This window comes from Molossus molossus, unplaced genomic scaffold, assembly GCF_014108415.1.
Source record: "Molossus molossus isolate mMolMol1 unplaced genomic scaffold, mMolMol1.p scaffold_m16_p_23, whole genome shotgun sequence".
In the NCBI taxonomy this organism is placed as follows: Eukaryota; Metazoa; Chordata; class Mammalia; order Chiroptera; family Molossidae; genus Molossus; species Molossus molossus.
Genome location: NW_023425359.1, coordinates 3,369,945 through 3,391,096, shown reverse-complemented (window position 1 = coordinate 3,391,096; position 21,152 = coordinate 3,369,945). Strand labels below are relative to the sequence as shown.

The window sequence follows — 21,152 nt, the reverse complement described above, 5'->3', positions numbered from 1 at the left end:
ACACCTGGAACACCTGGACACAGAACACAATGCAGGAGCCCTGGAACACCTGGACACCTGGACACAGAACACAATGCAGGAGCCCTGGAACACCTGGACACCTGGACACAGAACACAATGCAGGAGCCCTGGAACACCTGGACACCTGGACACAGAACACAATGCAGGAGCCCCGGAACACCTGGACACAGAACACAATGCAGGAGCCCTGGAACACCTGAACACCTGGACACAGAACACAATGCAGGAGCCCTGGAACACCTGAACACCTGGACACAGAACACAATGCAGGAGCCCTGGAACACCTGAAACACCTGGACACAGCACACAATGCAGGAGCCCCTGGACACAGAACACAATGCAGGAGCCCCTGGACACAGAACACAATGCAGGAGCCCCGGAACACCTGGACACCTGGACACAGAACACAATGCAGGAGCCCCTGAACACCTGGAGGCAGAATCATCAGGTTGCCTTTTGGGAACACCTTTCCAAAGCTGCTCAAGATACACCAGCCGTGTACACAGCGCTTGCAGCTTCCAGACAGTACCCAGCACCCCTCCTTCTCAACCCCGACTTGCCCCCAAGAGTTTCCTGTGCAAAAGTCCCGAACTCTCTATGGATCACACTCTGCGAGACGGTGTCAGGAGTCTGACTGCTCACAGTAGCTCTGGGCGCAGTGCACACTCGTGGCTGAAGTCTACAGTGCTGCAGAGACGAGGAAAGGGAGAGCGCCCGCCGTGCTCCCGGAACTACAGGCTCAACACGTTACAAAGAGGGTGCTGGGAGGAAAGAGCACAGGGGCCCAGCCAAGGTCGCTGTGTCACGGGGAGCTGCTGGGCGATGGGGAGGGAGAGGGAAGAAGAGAGGCTTCAAAGGAGAGCCTGGGCCTGTCCTCCTATGAGGCAGAGGGACCCAGGGCACAGGAAGGAGCACCTCCAGGGGGCGGCAGCTGGGAAACCCTGGCTTGTCTGAGGAGCCCCGAGATAGATCCTCCAGGCAAGTACAGAGCCAGCTGGCCCCTACCTCTGCGCATAAGGCCAGGTTCTCTCTCTCTTTCTCCCCACCCCCTGTCACACACACACACACACACACACACACACACACGCTTACACTTTGTAGTGTTGACATCCTCATCAGGCACAACTAGTTTAACTCAACACAAAAATGTCCTATCATTTTATGAGGTAAAGCAAGGCTATTCAACCTCTCTAGCCTCTGAATGACGCAAGTCAATGGCTTAAGGATTAGAAACACATTTTTCAAAGCGTCATTTAGACGTCATCCTGAACCATAATTTGAGTATAAGTAGCAATCCATCTTATTCCAGAAAATCTGAGCTGGCCAGAGGCCCTGTCACAACACAGAGTGAGGAGCCAGGCCCTGGTGGCAGCGGCAGGCTCCCCAGCGGCGGTGCACCTGCCAGCTGCGGGGCGCTGGTGAACGGGCTCCCTGCACACCCCGTGTGCACTGGGAATAAGAATCGCCCCCCTCCGCGGAGCTGTGGGCATCAGGAAGAAAATGCCCGTAAAGCACGGCCCCGGCGTCTGACACAGACAGTTCGCTGGGTGCGGGCACGGTCCTGGGGTAACCGACTGACCGAGGAGGAAACAGTGGCCCAGAGAAGGCACTTTAAGCAGCCTTCCCAGCAGACGTCGCATGGTCCCTGAGGCAGGGCTGGAATCTGCTGGTTTCCCCCGTGTGGCCCCTCCACGCACCTCAGCTGTGGGAGTGGGGGTTGGTAGGTGGACGATCTGTAACCTTGTGATAATGTATTCTCATTACCTGGCCAGCCTAGGATCAAAGTGTGTGTGTGGACAGACATTTTTTTGTTTGTTTTTTGTTTTTTTACTTTCTTTTTATTTTTTTATTCATTGATTTTATTTTTTTATTTATTAATTTGTTTTTGTTACAGATGTTTCTCATTTTCCCCCCAGTGACACCCTCCTCATTCACCCCATCCCCAGCTTTGTTGTCTATGTTCATTGGTCATGCATACAGGCAAGTAAGTTCTGTGGTTTATCGCTCTCCCCAACCCCCCTCCTCTGAGGCTTGTCATTCTGTATCCCACCTCTATGTCTCTGGGTTAATTTTGTTCAGCAGTTTGTTTAGTTCATTATATTCCACAAATAAGTGAGATCATGTGATATATTTGTCTTTCTCTGCTGGGCTTGTTTCTCTTAGGATAATACTCTCCAGGTCCTTCCATACCATCTCAAAGGATAAGAGATCTTTCTTTCTTACAGCTGCATAGTACTCCATTGTGTACATGTACCACAGCTTTTTATTCTACTCATCTACTGATGGACACTTGGCTGTTTCCAGATCTTAGAAATTGTAAATAGTGCTTCTATGAACATAGGGGTGCATATATTCTTTCTGATTGGTGTTTCAGGTTTCTTAGGGTATATTTCTAGAAGTGGGATCACTGGGTCAAATGGCAATTCAATTTATAACTTTTTGAGGTAACACCATAGTGTTTTCCACAGTGGCTGCACCAGTTTGCATTCCCACCAGCAGTGTACTAGAGTCCCCTTTTCTCCACAAACTCACCAACACTTGTTGTTTGATGATTTGTTGATGGCGGCCATTCTGACAGGTGTGAGGTGATAACTCATAGTTGTTTTAATTTGCATCTCTCTGATAATTAGTGACGTTGAGCATTTCTTCATATCTCTCTTGGCCATTTGTATGTGCTCTTTGGAGAAGTGTCTATTTAGGTATTTTGCCCATTTTTAATTGGGTTGGACAGACAGGTTTGACTGACAGGCAGGAAGACCACCTTGCTTGCATTGAATACTTCGTTTGCATGTGAATAAGATAAGGTTTGCATGACAATGGCTGGAACACTGCCTCCAGTAGATAATGGGCCATAGGCCTAGGCGTGGCTGGGTTTGTTATTTTTTAGCTTTAAAGTCTCTTTCCACCATAAAAAAATGAGAAACAAGGCTAGGCTATATGGTTTGCAGAGATGCCATCTCTAGGAAATAATTTACATAAATCCACTTGTAACCTGGAGGAACCAATCTGCAAATAAATGGGGCTGCGTCCAAAGATCTGGAGCATTTGCTCCCTTGCAAAGCTCCTTCTCACTCCAACCAGCATGTGCTTATAGTTCATTGCGTTGCACCGATCCGGCAGGCTGAGAGACGGCACTCAGCCACTGTGCACACCCACCAGCGCCCCATTCATAGGATCCACACTGGATCCAGAGACCTCAAAACTCGTTTTTACCAAGTTTGATAAACACTCATCTGGTGACAAAGGTCATCTGAATGGAGGCAAGGCTGCTGACAGTTTGACTCACTCTTGGCATTACCCTGCCTGCTGTGCTGAACAGGTGACCTTGGGCTGCCACCTGCTGATGGCGCCATGTAAGATGCCACACACCTGCAGTCACCGCTCTGAAAACCAGGACATGTCTGGGATTCGGGAATGCATCTGGCCCAGTGGCTCTGGACAAGAAAGTATGAACCTCTTCTATTATTTTTCTCTTGGTCTCTCATATTTCAAAAGTTCCCACTAAAATACAATCTGAGAGAGAGAAATGCCACAAGGCCACGTTCCCAGTCACTGTGCCACCCAGCACTGACGGCTCCAGTATGTCTGGGCGCTAGGGCATGTGTATAATGTGAGGTTTTAAACTGTCACCATTTCATCTCTCCTGTTACGAATGATGCTACTTACCCCTCAGTAAACCTCAGCCCAGTCGCAGCACCACATCCCCACGCACCTGCTGGATGCCGTAGGTCCAGCCCTGCCGGATCCGATCCCGGGCCCACACGTTGTGAGCATTTTCTGCTAACTTGTCCACCATGGCTTCCTGAGACGGGGTGAGTTTGATAAAGCTCAGGTCCATCGGGGCAGGCTTGTATCCACTCGTCAGCTGGTAACTACAGAGCAAAGCAAAACACAAGAGAACTGGCCTTTACAGAAAAGTCAAGGTTTAGAAATCCACGTAATAGTGTTTGTACAACCCCATCTACTTCCAAATGTTTCATGAACCACAGTGGTGACCGCCGGTGAGGCAGCGAGCCTGGGCCCTCCCACTTACGCCCATCGCTTATTAGGAGGAAAGATCACACCATCTTTGTTTTTGTTTCTTCACCAATAAAACAGAAATGAGACGACTCACCTATCTCTCAAAGTTGAGAAGGAATTACCATTGCGTTCCTAATAGTGGAGGCTTTGTATAGTACAAATCAAATCACTGATTATCAATTAGGACATTTAATGAATTTCTCAACTAAAGTTCTCATTTTCAAATTTTAAATGTTGTATTAATGTAGTATTTATTTAATAAAGCTGTGCATCCTTTCAGATACTAGCTCTTCATTATTCCACCAGCAGATTCTAATGTATTTATAATGATTCCCTCCTGTCATTGTGTAGGAAGCACTAGGCGAGACCAGGAACTCCGTAACCATCCTAAGCACTATGAAGGCCTGCGTTTTAGGGACCCTTACCAGAGATTATTTCCGCAGGCTGAGACGGCGAGAGAAGGAACGAAATGACTATACATTTTAACCCTTTAGAAGAAATATAAACTTGAAATGGAAAATTTTCAGCGCATGTACTATGTGGGCAACAGCCCCGCCCTGCTCCCCACTGACACACAGCTGCCAGGCGCCCAGCGGGGCTGATCGCTCTCCTGTGTCATGCGCTCCCTGCAATCACGGTGCCTCAGGCAAGGCCCTGGCAGGTCCACTCTCCACACTGCCCCCACCTGGCCGCAGCGCACACAGCAGCCTTGCCAGCCCCCGTTGTTGAAAGAATTCACTTTATTACCAAGAGAAACATACACATCTGTTCATCTCAAAGTTTATCCTTTTGCACAAAAGAAAATACACCAGATAATTATCCTAAGTTAAAAAATAAATTTTCAGAAGGTGAGAAAACTCTTTAAATAAAATTGTAGGTCCTGGCCAGTGTGGCTCGGCAGTTAGAGTGAAGCCCATGGAACCAAAGAGTTGAGAGTCTGATTCCAGGTCAAGGGCAAATTCCTGGGTTGCAGTTTCTATCCCCAGTTGGGGTTATATGGGAGGCAACCAATCAATCCATGTGTCTCTCTCACATCGATGTTTCTCTCTCTCTCCCCCCTCCTCCCTCCTACTTATCTAAAAAAAAAAAAAAATTGGATGAAAAAATAATCTTGGGTGAGGATAAAAAATACAAAATAAATAAAACCGAAAATCATCTGTCCTCTTCTAATGATTTTGGGCTATGGGTGGCCTCAGGACAAGGTAAGGTCCTGACAGTGTAAAGGACAAACACATGACCTTGCCCCCTGGATTTTAAGGGAATGGCAAGAACTATCTGCTAATAGATAACCACTGCATTATATAGATAACCACTGCTTTGTGTACACAGAAACTGATTGTTCCCTCAGGCATAACAGCTAACAGCACATATCTGCTTCTATAGGAGCTTGCTTGCTGGTAGACCCTTAATCCAAATTCCTTAACAGGGGCTAAAACAACTATATAAGCAACCCTCCCGAGCTCGGGGCTGCTCTCTCCTCTGCGTAGGATGGGACAGTCACCGCGCGGCTAATAAAGCTCTCTTCATTTGAACCCAGTTCTGAGTCTGAGTCTGGTCTGTCTCGTTGGTCTACAACAACAGCAGGACATGGCTGTTTTTCCAGACCCAGAATAGTGCCTGACACGCGGTAGGCTTTCAATAAAAATATGTTGAATGAATCAATGTATAACACAATAAATAATTTTTAAGGTTGCATAAAACTGACTTTACCTTAATTACTCCTGTTTCATTATGGACTTCTCATATTTTATAAATCATTTATAGACAAAAGTTTTAGAAATATTTTAAGTAGATTGTACTGGTAGATTAAGTAGACTGGCAATTGCAACAATTATGGCTATTTACTGCCTTTGTTGTTCAATTTACATTCAAAAGCTGAATTTAAAAAAAATTTTTTTCTTTATTGATTTTAGAGAGAGTGGAAGGGAGAGGGAGAGAGATAGCAACATCAATGAGAGAGAACATTGATTGGCCTCCTCCTGCACGCCCCCCACTGGGGATCGGGCCCACACCCTGGGCATGCCCCCTGACCAGGAATCGAACTTGCGACCTCTTGGTTCATGGGTCGATGCTCAACCACTGAGCCACACCAGCCGGGCACAAGCTAAATTTATAGATAGGAATTTCCATTCTGTTTTAAATCAGAACTATGCATGTTTAAAATATTTTTTTTCCTTTCTTTCTCTTTAATAAGAAAGCCACAAGGATTTTTAATCACTCATACAAGTCATATTTTACAGAATTCTGATGTCTAAGGAAGTCTGCAGACTGTAAGCACAGCGCACATACAAGTCTCACTGAACAGCACTTTCTCAAGAACCAGCTCCAAGCAGGGCTGCGGGCAGGCAGCCAGCTCAGCGCCCCAGCCTGGCGTCCAGCTGGGCGGGGCAGACTGTGAGCAGGACCCAGCTCTCCTGCTCCCATCTGCTTCTCGCCCTCCCCTGGCTTGCCCCACAGCGGCCCAGAGCACAACAGCACACAATTCCCTTAGTTCTCTCATTTTCCAGTGGCCCTGAGCCCTCCTAGCATCACCCGGAGACACAGGTGAGGAGGATTTGAACGGAATCTACAAGTAACTGAGGAGCAGCAATGCAGCCCTAGGGAGGGATGTGCGCACTGAGGCCAGAGCCCCTCCCCCGCCAGTTCCCAGGGCAGACCTTCCAGCAAGTCTCCCATGGAATGGGGAGGGTGGCAAGGAGGGCCTCCCACAAAATCTCCTGGAGGTTCCAGGAATGTTTGAGCTGCAGAATGGAGGCAGGGCATTCCTTTCTCTTCTAAGTGCCCCCTTCCTTCTTGGAGTACCTACTGGAGTTGCTTCAGTCTGTGAGAACAATGAAAGCCAATGGTATGCATTTGCATATGCAGATTTGAAATAGGCCAATAATTAGTTGGCATTCATTTTCAGACCTAGGCTACAATATTTTTACTTGCTTTTCTTCATGACCCTGTGCAAGAAAGGATTTGAAACATAAAGTGGTCCTTTTAAATGGCTAATAACCCATCCAGGTTAAAGTTCCTAACTCCCATTTCACCAGAATCTTATTTCCACACTGCGGTGCTTCAGAACCTCTTCTACATTCAAGTACAGATGTCTTTGAAATTCACAGACTTCCACCTATGGTATTTGCTAAAAATACTGACTCATACACGAATGCTTAACCAATATATATTTTTTAAATTTTTTTCCCTTTATTGATTTCAGAGAGAGAGGAAGTGAGAGGGAAAGAGAGAGAGAAACATCAATGAGAGAGAACATCGATTGGCCGCCTCCTGCATTCCCCCCACTGGGAACTGGGCCCACAACCTGGGCATGTGTCCTGACCAGGAATTGAACCAGCAACCTCTTGGTGCATAGGTCAATGCTCAACCACTGAGCCACACCAGCCGGACAACCAATATTTTTAAAAAAATAATTTTCTTTATTGATTTGAGAGAGAAGAAGAGAGGGGGAAAGAAATAGAGACATCAATGAGAGAGAACATCGATTGGCCACCTCCTGATGCCCCCCCACTGGGAAATGGGCCCACAACCTGAGCATCTGCCATGACTGGGAATTGAACCAGCGACCTCTTGGTTCATGGGTTGACACTCAACCACTGAGCCACACCAGCTGGGTTTAACCAATATTGATTAGTGACATGTATCCACTATTACAGTATCACACAGAGTATTTTTATAGCCCTGAAAATCCTCTATACTCCACTCACTCATCCCTCTCTTCCCCCAAACCTGGCAACCAATGCACTTTTTACTGTCTCCATAGTTCTGCCTTTTCCAGAACATCATATAGTTGGATTCATACAGTATGTAGTCTTTTCAGATTCACTTCTTTGCCCCAAGCTTTTGATAGGATACACACACACACACACACACACACACACACACACAGTGCATATAATAAAGAATTGGTTAATGTATTATACTGACAAAGGTAATTTGAAACTACCATTTCATTTTCTTATCTCTGTACACATCATGTTGAATAAGGTATCTGTGAAAGACTAAAAGCTATAACCACTGGTGGTTGTTTTTGTTAGCCTTAATAATGCTTTTATGATATGCTTTCCAAAAAACTGAGTGAGTGAGTGGCTTCAAAGAGAGGATAATGAGCCCTGGCCAGTCTGGCACAGCAGTTAGAGTGTCAGCCCACTGACCAGAGAGTCCTGGGTTCGATTCCCTCTAAGGGTACGTACCTCGGTTGCAGTTTGTCCCCGGCCCGGGTTGGGGTCGTGTGGGTGGCAGCCAGGCAATGTGTCTCTCTCATATCAATGTTTCTCTCTCTCTCTTCCCCCCTTTCTTTCTCCCACTCTATCTGAAGATAAATGCAAAAGGGTCCTCGGATGAGGATAAAAAAAAAAAAAAAAGAGAGGATAATGAATTCTTTTTCAGGTAAGGCAGTCACTAATTTTTTACTTTTGTATAACTAAACAAGGACATGACTGAGTTATCATGTGATAGATCATTAAACATGACCTTTGATGATGAACCACTATAAAATTTTGGTTCACTTAAATAGTTTTTTTTAATCCTCACCTGAGGATATTTTTCCATTTATTTTCAGATAGAGTGGGAGGGGGAGAGAGAAAGAGAGAGAAATATTGGTGTGAGAGAGACACATCAATTGGTTGCCTCCTGCACGACCCAGCCAGGGCTGGGGACCAAACAGCAACCCAGGCACGTGCCCTTAACCGGAATCAAACTCAAGACTCTGGTCTGAGGGCCGACACTCCAACCGCTGAGCCAAACCAGCCAGGGTGAACTGAATAATTTTTTTAAAAACACAATTATTTATGTGAACAAAGAACATAAGTGACCTTGCAACTATCTCTATCAATAAATCTTTACACATGGATATATGATACAACTGAACAAAGAAGAGCTGCATCCATTTCTTTATAAGCCATTTCCAGTAATATCTTACTTTTTATATTGATTTTATAAAAAATTATGTTGCTTTGAACACTTGTATACCAAAAGTAATTATAATAATTCCAAAGAAATTAATAAAAAAATTCAGTGACCAGCCCTGGCCAGTTTGGCTCAGCGGGTGAGCATCGGCCTGTGGACCAGAGAGTCCTGGGTTTGGTTCCTGCTAGGGGCACATACCATAAAAAAAACAAATAAACTCGGAAAAAAAAAAATTCAGTGACTATGTCACAGAAAACAAAAAAAAAAATTTAAAAAACAAAATATTAAAAATTCAATTTAGATATATACTGCATTATAAAGAAGTATGATAGTGTGATTGATCTAAATATATTTTAATCAAGTAATATTGCATAGGGTAAATGGATTGGAAATGTAATTCAAAGAGAAAAACAAAATGATATAAAATTCTCTATTATCAACAAGTTTATATGTAGTTTTTAAATACATGATGGTATTTTTCTAACCACTGTGTATCTGCTTTTATTTGATAGACTAAAACTAACGTTAAAGTGTCATTTCAAAATGTAAATATGTGAAATATGCCATAAATAGCCTCTTCTGGAGCTATTTAAACTTGAAAAATTTTAGAAGCTAAAAATGTGAGAGAGATATTTTTTACAATTTTTTTGGTGGAGCCCGAGTGAAGTTCCTATTGAACTAGAACACTTGCTTGAATTTCCATTTGCAGAGGACACGATTTCTACTTTGATGTTTAAGGGTTAGGTAGAGTCCTGGGGCAAGTGACAGAGATTGTGGGGTGGCTACTTTGTTTTTATATCCATGATATTACTTCACACATTTCCAGGCCTGCTGTTCACAATGCCTGGATCTCAGAGAAGTAGCTTGAATACTTAAGATGTAACAAAGCCCAGTAACGTGGAATGGCTGTTATTCCTTACGCTCTTACTCATTTAGCACCTAAACTGGGTGAAGCAGGTAGTAGACCTGCTGGAGGTGAGGACGCGGAGGTTTGGAGAAGGGAACCCGCTCACAGCAGGCAAATCGATGCTGCAGCATTAACAGCCTAAATGGGGGTAACACCGACAGCATAACTCTTCCTAAAATATAGTTTCTTTGTAAAGCCACACAAAACTATAAATATACTTTGGTGGAAAGTGGAAATCACACCGAATCAACGGGAAATGGGGGCACGTGTGTGTGCACCACACACACACGCAGGGAGAACAACGGTTTCTGTAACATACTCTCAAATACTTCATGAGCTCTGTCCTGTCTGTCCATGTGACCGACACTTATCACACACAGACTTGATGTCTCTCCTCGTGCAGTACAAGTTAAACCCCGAATCTGAACGGTGCAGCCGAGCGTGAGCAATGCCCCGAGGGCTCTGCAGGGGCTGCTCAGGCAGCGCGTGGGCTCCGAGTACCGTCGGTCAACTTACTTCTTGGGTAGCTTCATCTTTTTCACCTTTTCTTCGGCATGTTCATCTGCTATACCCACATGGCACCCTAAGGCCAACAACGTCCTGGAAAACAAAACCAGAGATAAACCCAGTCCCTTCCCTGTGCCCGAGGGACCAGCGCATCCACAGGTGGCAGCAGGGTGGACAGTCCACCGGAAAGCAGGGCACACGTCTTTCGTGTGCTTTTAAAGAACACATTTATTAATAAATTATTTACGTTTGAGTAATGAGTAAGACACTGGAAACTGAAATGGCACATAAAGGAATATACTGAAAAGTCCTCCTCAATCCCCTCCCCCTGCCCCTTTTCTCCCCTAAAGCACTGACTGCTACCGATTATTCTATGTCCTGCTAGAGGCAGTGCATGTACCAGGGGAGAGGTGTGTGTGCATGCTATATGCTAGATACACAAGACAGTTCTCTGCAATTTGCTATCCTGACTTCACAGTGTCACTGTGAAACACGTCCTTTCACAGACGGCTGCTCTGCTTTTCAACAGCTGAGGGGCTGCGTCAGCTGGGTCCGCCCAAGGATTCACCTCGAGCTTGCTCACGGCCCTCAGTCATCACAGACAGTGCCTCCGGGAACAGCCTCGTGCACGCAATGCACACGCTGCAGCCCTCCTCTGGAGAACAGACCCCTGGGTGCCCAGTTACTGGATCCCAGGGCATGTGCACTTCAGAGTTCCGCCAGGATTGGCAGATGTCACCAGAGATGGTAACGATGTACATTCCCACTGACATGGCCTCCCCCCGCCTTTCCAAAATAGTAACAAACTGCTTAACCTCTGTCAATGAACAGGTTAAAGAGGTACCTCACTGTAGTTTTAATTTGCATTTTCTGAATACAAGTGCATTTAAGCACCCTTTTCATGTGCTTAAGAGGTACTTGTACTTCCTTTTTCCTGTGAAACATTTTTGTTCACTTTTCTATTAGATTAGTTTTCATTGTTGCAATTCAGATGCTCCTCAAATGTCTAAGACATGAGTTGCAAGTGTTTTTCTCTAGTTTGTTGTTTGTCTTGTTACAGTTTCAGGTGGAGAACAGGATTGCTTAGGCTGGGGGGCAGAACATGGTAACTCCTTACTCTTAGCACAGGACAAAGCGTTGTTTCACACATGACACAAGTGCAGATCGGGACGAGGACCAAGCTGAATAAACCCAGTTCCATAAGCCATCAAGGATGGGCAGGAACAAAAGAAATGTTAGTTTTTCAAACAATATTTTCTGAACCTTGCTATATTAATATTTTAAATGATTTTCCTGCCTTTATCATGTGGCGCCTCATTCTCTCATCTGCAGTGGTAGAGGCGAACCTCATGAGGACAGATGGACAGATACCTACAGCAGCTTCTCTCAAAGCATTTCTCAGACCAGGGGTCCGGAGGCCACCTCTGAACAAAAGCATGCTGCGGTTCGATACGGTGGGAAATGAGCGGATTCCAGCCCATCAGAGAGACTCACAGAACCAAACAGTCCAGCAGCAAAAATAAAACCTTATTTGATTATTTGAACTCAGCATCTCTTAAATACATGAGACTAGTGCTTCTCAAGCTAACTGTAATGAAGGACCGATTTTATTTGAATTCCCAGCACATCGTGGTCTCTGATAAAATAAAATTGTTAAAGAAAATTAATCCTTTAATGTGAATAAGCCTTCATCTTAAAATATAAGCCTAAATTTTATGTTATTAGGTTCAATAGACATAAAGTTGCTCTCTTAAATTGGCATAAAAGTTTCTAAATACATACTGCGTTGTTGTTTTTTAACATCTTTGCTTATGTCATTTCAAATAGGTAACAATTTCTGACTGGCCTGGTCCCTGGCCCACAGCCCACACTCTGAGTAGCACTTTCTTGGGTCACACAACCCCTTACCTTCCATAATCCCATAAACGTCTGTAGAACACTCCTTAGGAAATGCTCATGTAGAGAATAACGACATCTAACAACAGGGTCAAAGCCTAATTCCCACCAGCACTGATCATCATGAACAGTTGCAACCGGAATAAATAACTTCGCAGTGGAATGAGGTGCAGCAGTAGAAATGAGGTGCAGAAGTTAAGAAACTCACTTCAGGGTCTCGAGTGACATCTGTAAGTTGTAATTGCGTTCCTGCTCCGGCAGCTTGGAGAACTCCACCAGACATGGGTGCTGCCTCTTATTGTCATCTCTGACCTGGAATGGACAGGAAATGGGCATGGAACAGCCTCCTGGGTCAGACCCAGCAGTGGGCCCGTCACGCAGCGGGGACTGCAGGGAAAGCTGGACGGGAGGCCCACGTCGGTACTCAGCATAGTGACATCTTGGATTTGATGGGTAATAATTTTTACGTGTTTAGAGCCAAACTGGTTAGGGACCTCACTTGCCAGCCTGGCTGTCTGATATAAAGTCTTCAAGGTGGTCCCAGCCCTTCATTTCCCCACACCTGTTCCTTCCCCTGTCCCCAGTCACTCCACTCCACAAGCAAAGTTGACTAGCACAATGCAGGTTTTTTCTTTTTCTTTTCTAAATCTTTATTGTTGAATGTATTACAGAAGTTCTTCATTTTTCCCCCATTGGCCCCCTCCTCCTCAATCCCACCCCCCTCCCGCCTTTTCCCACACTATTGTCTGTGTCCATTGGTTATGCATTTAAATTCTATGGTTTATTTCTTCCACCCCCAACCCCTTTCCCTTTGAGGTTTGTCAGTCTAGCAATGAATTTGTGCTTCTTAATCCCTTCACCTTTTTCACCCATTTCCCCAACCCCCTTCCCATCTGGCAACCAACAAAATGTTCTCTGTATCTATGAGAATGTTTCTGTTCTGCCTGTTCATTTTGTTTGTAGATTCCATTGTCGATAGATATGTATTCATTACAATGCAGGTTTTTTCATATTAATCCTTGAAAGTGTATATTAGAAATCAGACTAAACTAAATTCAAGATTTTAGGGGTGAATTAATGAGAAAGCTGTCCTGGGTTACTGCACTAGTAATTAAATATTTATCTTCCTAGAAGCCTAAATTACACAGGTCGCACCCCTGTGGTGGCCCCTAGGTGACGGGGACACGCTGCCAGGGACGGACAGCTCCACGGACTGCTCACCGGGCTCTATGAATGCCACACAAAAGCACACAAACATGACCAACATTTTAGTTTTCAGGAGTCACCAGGTTATATAAGACAATCATTTTTTCTCTCTGGTGACCGTTACAAATTAACAGATTTGCAGAAGAGGATACATTATACACTTATTGAAATTCATACCTCTGGAAATGAAATCTCGAGTTACGAAACTTAACTCTACAGTCTAAACGTGGAAGAGAAAAGGAGCGTGTCCCAGCCCTGAGACAGTCCACCCCATTGATGAAATTTCCTCTTCCCGCCCACTCCCTACATCCTCCCGGAGTCTGGAACCAGAGTCTGCTCGGATGTCCTCCCCTCTCACCCCTAGCCTACACGGGTAACTCCAAAACACCTGCCACCAGGGCCAGGCACTGCCCACCTCTCACCTAGGCCACCTCCGTCCCCCCCTGAGCCTCTCCCTCCTCCAGGCTCACTGTCCCCCACGCCCACAGCTGAGCGCCTTTCCCATGCACAGAGGAAGTATGTTACCCTCCTCCCTCCATTTCCCCATGCTCTTTGCCCCCCTGCAGAATCAATCCTGTCCTGCCACCAGCCCTCTGTCTGCCTGGCCGGCCTTCCCACCTGTGCCGCTCTGCCCACCCGCACCTTCTTTGTCCCCCAGCAACACTGAGCTGCTAAGACGTCACCACGGTGCCCTAACGCTCCACACAGTTACACCGCAGGTCCTGGCCTAGAGCACTCACCTGCTCCCTGACTGCGAGTCAACTGGTGACTCCTCCTTCAGGCCTCATAGCAAAGTTATGCCTCCTCCTGGAAGCCTTCTCTGATTTCCCAGGAGAGGCCTAAACATTGCCTCTCCTCTCGGTCAGCACCGTCGCTCAGGCACTCAGCTTGCGGTCACTGCATGTCTATCACTCAACTAAACTGGAAGCTCCTAAGAGGCAAACTGACGAACAAGGCCAGGCAAACAGGAGGCACACCCTACTGGACTGGACGGGGCATGCCTCCACGGTCTTCCCGGCTGTTCTCTCAACCAGAGCACTCCAAGAGGCTCCTGCAAAGCAGATCGCAGACACTCCAAACCCAAACCCAACCTGATCAGCTCACCGGGAGTTTAAATTACTCCAAAGTAAAACACATCTGAGTACTTCGTTTAAAATGTTACAGAAGTTTGGTATTAGCCTAAGAACAGTGGTATCTGCACTGAGAACAACAGGGGCCGGGCTGGGCGCACAAGCCTCCAGGGCAGGGGTTTTCGGGAAGCCATGTGAGGACCAGGACGCAGGGCGACTGCTGGATGAAGGAAGGATGTGGAATCTCTTCACTTGTGAATCTGAGATGCTCCCAACTTTAGGATCTTCAGTGATCCCCGAGCTGGGCTTACCCAGAAAGCCCCGAGGAAACCACCGCTGCATTTTATCGGCACATCTGAGTCTGTTCCCCGCAGCAGGGCAGTACGAACCTGGGCTCAACCTCACCAGAGGCCACAGGGCCCAGGCTGCTTTAATCCACTGAGGCCCAGGCAGGGACAGGGGACAACAGTGGGGGAAAGGACTCTGAGGAACTATTTCCTCCAGGGTCAGAAGCACAGCGGGAGGAGGTGAGAGCTGACCCGAATTTCCCTGGAAGAACAGACACTGAGAGCTTGTACTTTCCTCATTCTTTAAAGAGCAAACATAAGGAAGAGTTCAGTGCGGAACTCGGGGGCCCCGGCAGACACCAGCACAGCAGACCCTCCTGTTCCCCAGGGCTTTTCGAGGGGTTCTGTTTGTTCGCAGGGAACCTTAAGGCCTCCCGGCCTGCAGCCAGCTCCCTGTCTTAACACCTCCAGCACGTTGTCCCTAACTCCTCTGGCAGCTGGCTACGCACAGTTGTAATACCTCTCCTTTTACTGACTTTAAAGATGGATAAATCTTTTACTTAGCATTTAAACATTTCCCCAATTTTAAAAAATCAATGAATGTAGCAGAACACTAGGCTCTTAATAAATATTTGCAGAGCTGACAATCATCTAACCATTATCGACTTAATAAAAGGATCTCATTTTCTGACCATGCCTCAGCAGGTCTTACAGAGAAACACAGTTCTAGCCCAGAAGCTGCAGAACTGGTCCCAGCCCCAGCACAGCCACTGTCAGCTCCACACCTGCCGGCCAGGGCCTCCCAGCTCTGCGGGGATTCCACTGTGTCCGCACCAGTCAAACACAGCTCCGGGCGCTGCGTGAGAATGTAACCACACGCTGTACATGAGAGCGTGAGACGAAGCTCGGAATCGATGTGTCAGCATCACTAAGGGGGATGCAGTCTCACACAGCATTACCCGGACACTAATGCTACATGTTCTCTACTCTACGCTTAGAGCAGCCAACTATGACTAAACAAATGCACGCATTTCTATATTCAGCCAAATATAAGAGAGTGTTACAACCTTCGGGACAGATGAATAATGTTATAGAAATGAAATGAAAGTACTGCCAGAGTCCTGCAGAAAACAGGTCTATGATACACTAGGGCTAACCAGGAAGCTGTTTGTTTTGTTTCATCTAAATGTTATTGATAAACTCTAAACTGAGTTCTTTAAAATGAATCATTTGGAAACACAAGGTGCCGTTCTTCCTCAGTCTGTGTCCCACTTGGGAAACCAGTTGTGCCCTCTGCCCAGGACAGGCTCTCCACATCACGGGCACTAACAAGTATCATCGAAGGGGAAAGTGAACGTATTTCTTTCCCTGTTCAGTCTTCATTTCCGTCACCAAGTGTTTTCTAGGAGCCTTAGAAAGCAATGTCTACTGTCTGCCTGTGTTACCTTACTTTAAAAATGTAACCTGCAGCTTAAAGTTGGATAACCTGGCAATGGCCAAGGGAACTGAGCCACCTGCCACGAACTGCCAATCATGGCATCCCCTCCCACAAAGGAAATCTGCACCCAACTATTGTGTAGGGAAAAATCAGTCCAACTCATTTCCGTCACCACACAGCAAGGTGTGTGGGAAAAGTCATGTTTTCAGAAAGTTGCATTAACAGAATCTAAAAATAAACGTAAAACTATGTACCGGGCCATACTGCCAGCCAAGCTCGATTTTATTCATAACCCAGAGCTCATGGATATTCTCTGCCAGCTTCTCTCTTATCCTCTCCAGGTGTGGGGGTAACACGATCTGAAAGTGAAGAAAAGAAAAAGAAAACATAAATCAGGAAGAAACACAATCAAAGTGCGGACTGCCCTCACTGAAACTGGACTCATACAACCACCGAAATGTGATAATAAACTAGGTTCTAAACCATCTATTATAACCTAGTTATAAAAATGTAACTGGTTATCTAAACATTCTTTAGGTACATTTGGGGATTTTTTCAAGGGGGGGGTGTAACTTGGGTTTCCAATGTATAAACCAAAGTTAGGAAGAAAGAAGAGAGAGTTTGGGGGGAATACCACCAAGAAAGACGCCTTGCTGGATGGACGCGGGCCGCCCACCACAGCGTGCCTTATTTAAAGAGAATCACACAAAGTCCTTACCCCCACCTGGCCACACCCACAGGCCCGGTGAAGGCCCCTCTGCCCAGACAGGATGCACTGGCCCCTGGGGCCTGAACACACCGGACTGCGGTGATCTGTTTTCTGTTCCTCGGCTATTGTTAGCGGTTTCCAAATAGGATCCTCAAGGGGAAGAATTTACATGTTCTCATTATAAAGAGAACGTTTAATGACTTTTTCATAAAGAACACGGTGATTTTCCAGGTGAGTTGTTGTCTCCCACAACTAGTCCCTCAACACCCAGAGCAGCGACTGCCCAGGATGCGCACGGGTGGCTCCTGCAGGGGGCAGACTCTCCCACCTCCTCTCCCCACAGCAGCGCGGGCCCCGGATCACGGCCGCCAGTCGGTGCCCACGCCCCCCCTCCCCCGCACGGGGCACCACTGCACTTCGGTGACACTGTGCGCAGCACAGCCTGCCACCCTGCGGCAGCACCACGCACACTGTGCTTCAGCCTTGAGCAAAGCTTTTGGGTTGTTTTGCTACAGAGCACAAAAAGCCAGCACAGACAGACAAAGAAATGTGACTCAAGCAGCTAAAGGAGTGATTCTAAAAAGTTGAAGCATTTGAGGCCTGGTATGAATTCCACTTCAGACTCCCAAACACTAACAAACTCGGACTGTCTGACCAACCCCTGAAGTCACTTCACCATCGGACAAAGCAGTGTGTAACTCGCGGTCAAGTCAGAATGTTCCCACGTCCAGAAACAGAAAAGCAAGGGTCATGGCTAACATCTCTTGGGTGCCTATTCGCAAAGTATTGTGCGAATGTGGTATTTACTACTCCACTGAACATACTCTTAGATCCCAGTCGGCAAGATGAGTCACGCCTCAAGATCCCAGGGTAGGCATCGGATCCCAGGCATCTTACACTAAGCCCATGATCTGACTCTCTACCCAAGATAAAGGTTAGTTAAGTTGCTTCCAAACAGTAGTGTATCCAGATGGGAGAAGTAAGAAAACTCCAGTCTAGCCTCGGTAAAAGGGCTGAGACCTGTTACTGTGTTACAACATAGTGGCTTAGGACCACCCATAACAAACAGAACAGAACAGAATAGAAAATGGGTAAGTTGACACGTCAAGTTAAGCGTTATTTCATGACACTTGTTTCAATCGCACATATTACTGAGTAAGTCAGTCCTGTGGGCTGCGCGTCAGAGTGACCGCAGTGCAGATGGGGCCGCTGAGCTGACAGCGTACCTGGCTGGTGTCCACGGGGATCGGTGTGAAGGCGGCTTGTGTCAGGGGGACGGTGGGGCCTAGCAGGTCCCGGGTGTAAGTCCTTTCTTGTTTGTACTCTCGGCTGTGTTCCACTTTCAGCTTTTCTTTGGGCAGAACCGCTTCATAACAAGGAGCATAGCCAGGTGGAGGGAGGAATTTAAATTCTCCGTGTCTCCCCCCCAGCAGAAAGCGCACCCTGAAAAGGACATACGTCAGGGTCAGTTATGCCTCTGGGTACACAGGAGATTCCTGGTCAACAAAACACAAGGAACAAATTATTAGTACAAAGTTAGCTTTATCAGAAGCCACTTTTTTTTTTTAATCCTCACCCGAGGATATTTTCCGTTTATCTTCAGAAAGAGTGGAAGGGAGAGAGGAAGGAAGAGAGAGAGAGAAACACGGATGTGAGAGAAACACATCGACTGGTTGCCTCCCACACGACCCCAACCAGGGCCCGGGACAAACCACAACCGAGGTACGTGCCTTGGCTAGAATTGAACCTGGGACTCCTAGGTCTGACGGCCAATGCTCTAACCACTGAGCAACCGGTCAGGGCAGAAACCACATTTTTTTCTAAGTACCATCATAATGTTGGCACTTTACCATCTAAGAGCCTTTGATCATAAAAGGCAAATATGACCAAAAGCAAAAACCCAACTGAATTATGTTAATGGACCAACAAAACCTTATCCCTGGCTGGAGAGATAATGGACGCACAGGGATCACATTCCCAGGTGGATGGAATAGCTGTCCACAGGAACTGGTCATTTACTCTCTCAAGGTGACTTACAAATAATCAACACAGCGAGAGCAGGCATGATCGAAATATCCGCACATTTCAAATTACAGGCTGGATGGGGTCACGTCCCAGTGTCCAATTTCCCAGTGAAAGTTTAAAGGGACTCAAATGGTATTTTAATTTGCTGAAGAAAAAAAGGTAACTTTATTTCTTATTCAACAACAACAAACCACCGAAATCTTTTTTCTATCAGGCTCATTTAATTAAAATAATCATCCGAGTCCCACCGAAAAGCTCTTTCTGAAACAGGTAAATGCTACTGAGCTCTTGGGCTCTCAACTTACAAAAATAAATTCGAATTTTAACCTTCTTAGTAATTCTTTCTCTAATTTGTGTTTCGGTTCCAGGCCAAAACATGAAGTAAGATAAATAAAATAAAAAGCAAAATTGAAGAAAAGAAAAAACTTTAAAACATTCCAGAAGCTTATAGAAAGAAATATAATTTGCATAAACACATGAAAAAATGTCACTGGTATATGGATAGCTAATATTTCATGATCACTCTGCTCCTTCAATACGGTGCTTTTGTAACTCGGAATTATTCCTCTTTGTAGAATTACAAGGAAAAAAATAAGGACAATCAATGGATGGTCCATTGGAGTGAGTGAGCCACTCTCCTTTGGTAGATACAGACATGTATTAAGGGGTAGGGGCCCCTTATCACAGTAGGCCATTGTCTATTAAAGTTCCCTTCACAGAACTGGAAAGAATTCATTTTAACTTCTCTTTCCATCTGGTAGTAGCAAAAAAGCAAAGGGTCAGCTAAAACCACTGCGTCAGCTGATCACAGGACAGAGAACCCGCAGGCGTGGCAGACAGGGTTCACAGAGGAGCTGTCCTGACCAAACACAACAACATGCCCGGCTGGTTTGGTGCAGGGGCCCTTTTCTCTGCCAAGGGCCATTTGGATATTTATCACATCATCTGTGGGCCATACAAGATGACTGACTTAACAATGAGCCTGCTGTATTTTATCAGGCTAATTTGGTGAGGCTTGTGATGTCAGCTGACATTGATTTTGTGGCCCTTATATGGCCCTCAGGCCAGACTCCCCACACCTGGCAGAGCATCGCCCCTGGACTGAAAGGTTGCAGGTTTGATTCCTGGCCCCGGTTGGGGTCATGCAGGAGGCAATCAGTCAACGTGTCTCTCTCACATTGATGTTTCTCTCTCCCCTCCCCCACCTCCCTTCCTTCCACTCTGTGTAAAAATCAATGGAAAAATATCACTGGGTGAGGATTAAAAATTAAAAATTTTTAAAATTTTTAGTTTCTGTAGAAATGATGGGCTTTCAAGTGGGATGTGGAACTATGATAAAAAGATAAAGAAAATCAATGAAACTAAATAGAAGGAAATAAGTAGTAGTTTTTTTTAACCCATTGCAGTTCATTTTCCCTTATTAAATGAACTTGACATATTTCAGGACAATGGTTTGGGGGTTGTTGGATGGATACGTGGACAAAGCCCCAGCCTCCCGAGCTTCCCCTCTGGAGTGAATCTTACCCCTTCCTGCAACCACAAGAGGAGCCCTGGGGACAGACGGCCGGAGTGACAGAGAAGGACAGGGAAGCAGGTGATGGCAGAGCAGTGTCCTATGGAATAGCGAGAAGGGAAACAGACCGACACACAGACATACTAACTTTATTCCTGCAGAGAAACTAACAACGGGGAAGAAGAGGCCATCAATGTTGAAATTCTCGAACATTCCTTGAACAGGCTGTCCATTGATTCGGAATGAGATACTTGGGGCACTCAGATCTAAGCAGCAACTGACAACATCGTCAGTCCTCAGCAGGTGCTGGTTCGGTGAGCTGACAGTGCTGGCGATGCAGCCTGTGGGGACACGGGAAGGAGACGTGTGTTTGTCTCAGAGAATCACCTTCAGAGCCAAGGCAGAGGTCTGAGCAGCCGCAAGACATCAGTGCACAATACTAGAACGCAGCAGAAGCCAGAATGCATGTATATTAAATCCTTTGTCAAAAAATGTTGTTTTGCCCTGGCTGGTTTGGGTCAGCGGTTAGAGTGTCAGCCTGTGGTCCAGAGAGACCCGGGTTCAGTTCCCGCTAAGGGCACGTACCTCGGTTGTAGTTTGTCCCCGGCCCTGGTGGGTCGTGCAGGTGGCAGCCACTCAATGTGT

General features: G+C 46.2%; 1 protein-coding gene across 1 annotated transcript in view; it reads right to left on the bottom strand.

Annotated features, from left to right (window-relative positions):
* The window catches only part of RYR2 (ryanodine receptor 2), a 450,374-nt gene that overhangs the window by 248,598 nt on the left and 180,624 nt on the right, over window positions 1-21,152 (bottom strand). Inside the window, exons 22-27 of the mRNA XM_036277752.1 lie at window positions 20,656-20,848; window positions 18,196-18,412; window positions 16,515-16,619; window positions 12,468-12,571; window positions 10,373-10,456; window positions 3,734-3,893 (exon numbers count right to left, since the gene is read on the bottom strand). Of these exons, the coding sequence (XP_036133645.1) occupies window positions 3,734-3,893; window positions 10,373-10,456; window positions 12,468-12,571; window positions 16,515-16,619; window positions 18,196-18,412; window positions 20,656-20,848 (863 nt within the window). The remainder of the gene's footprint in view (window positions 1-3,733; window positions 3,894-10,372; window positions 10,457-12,467; window positions 12,572-16,514; window positions 16,620-18,195; window positions 18,413-20,655; window positions 20,849-21,152) is intronic.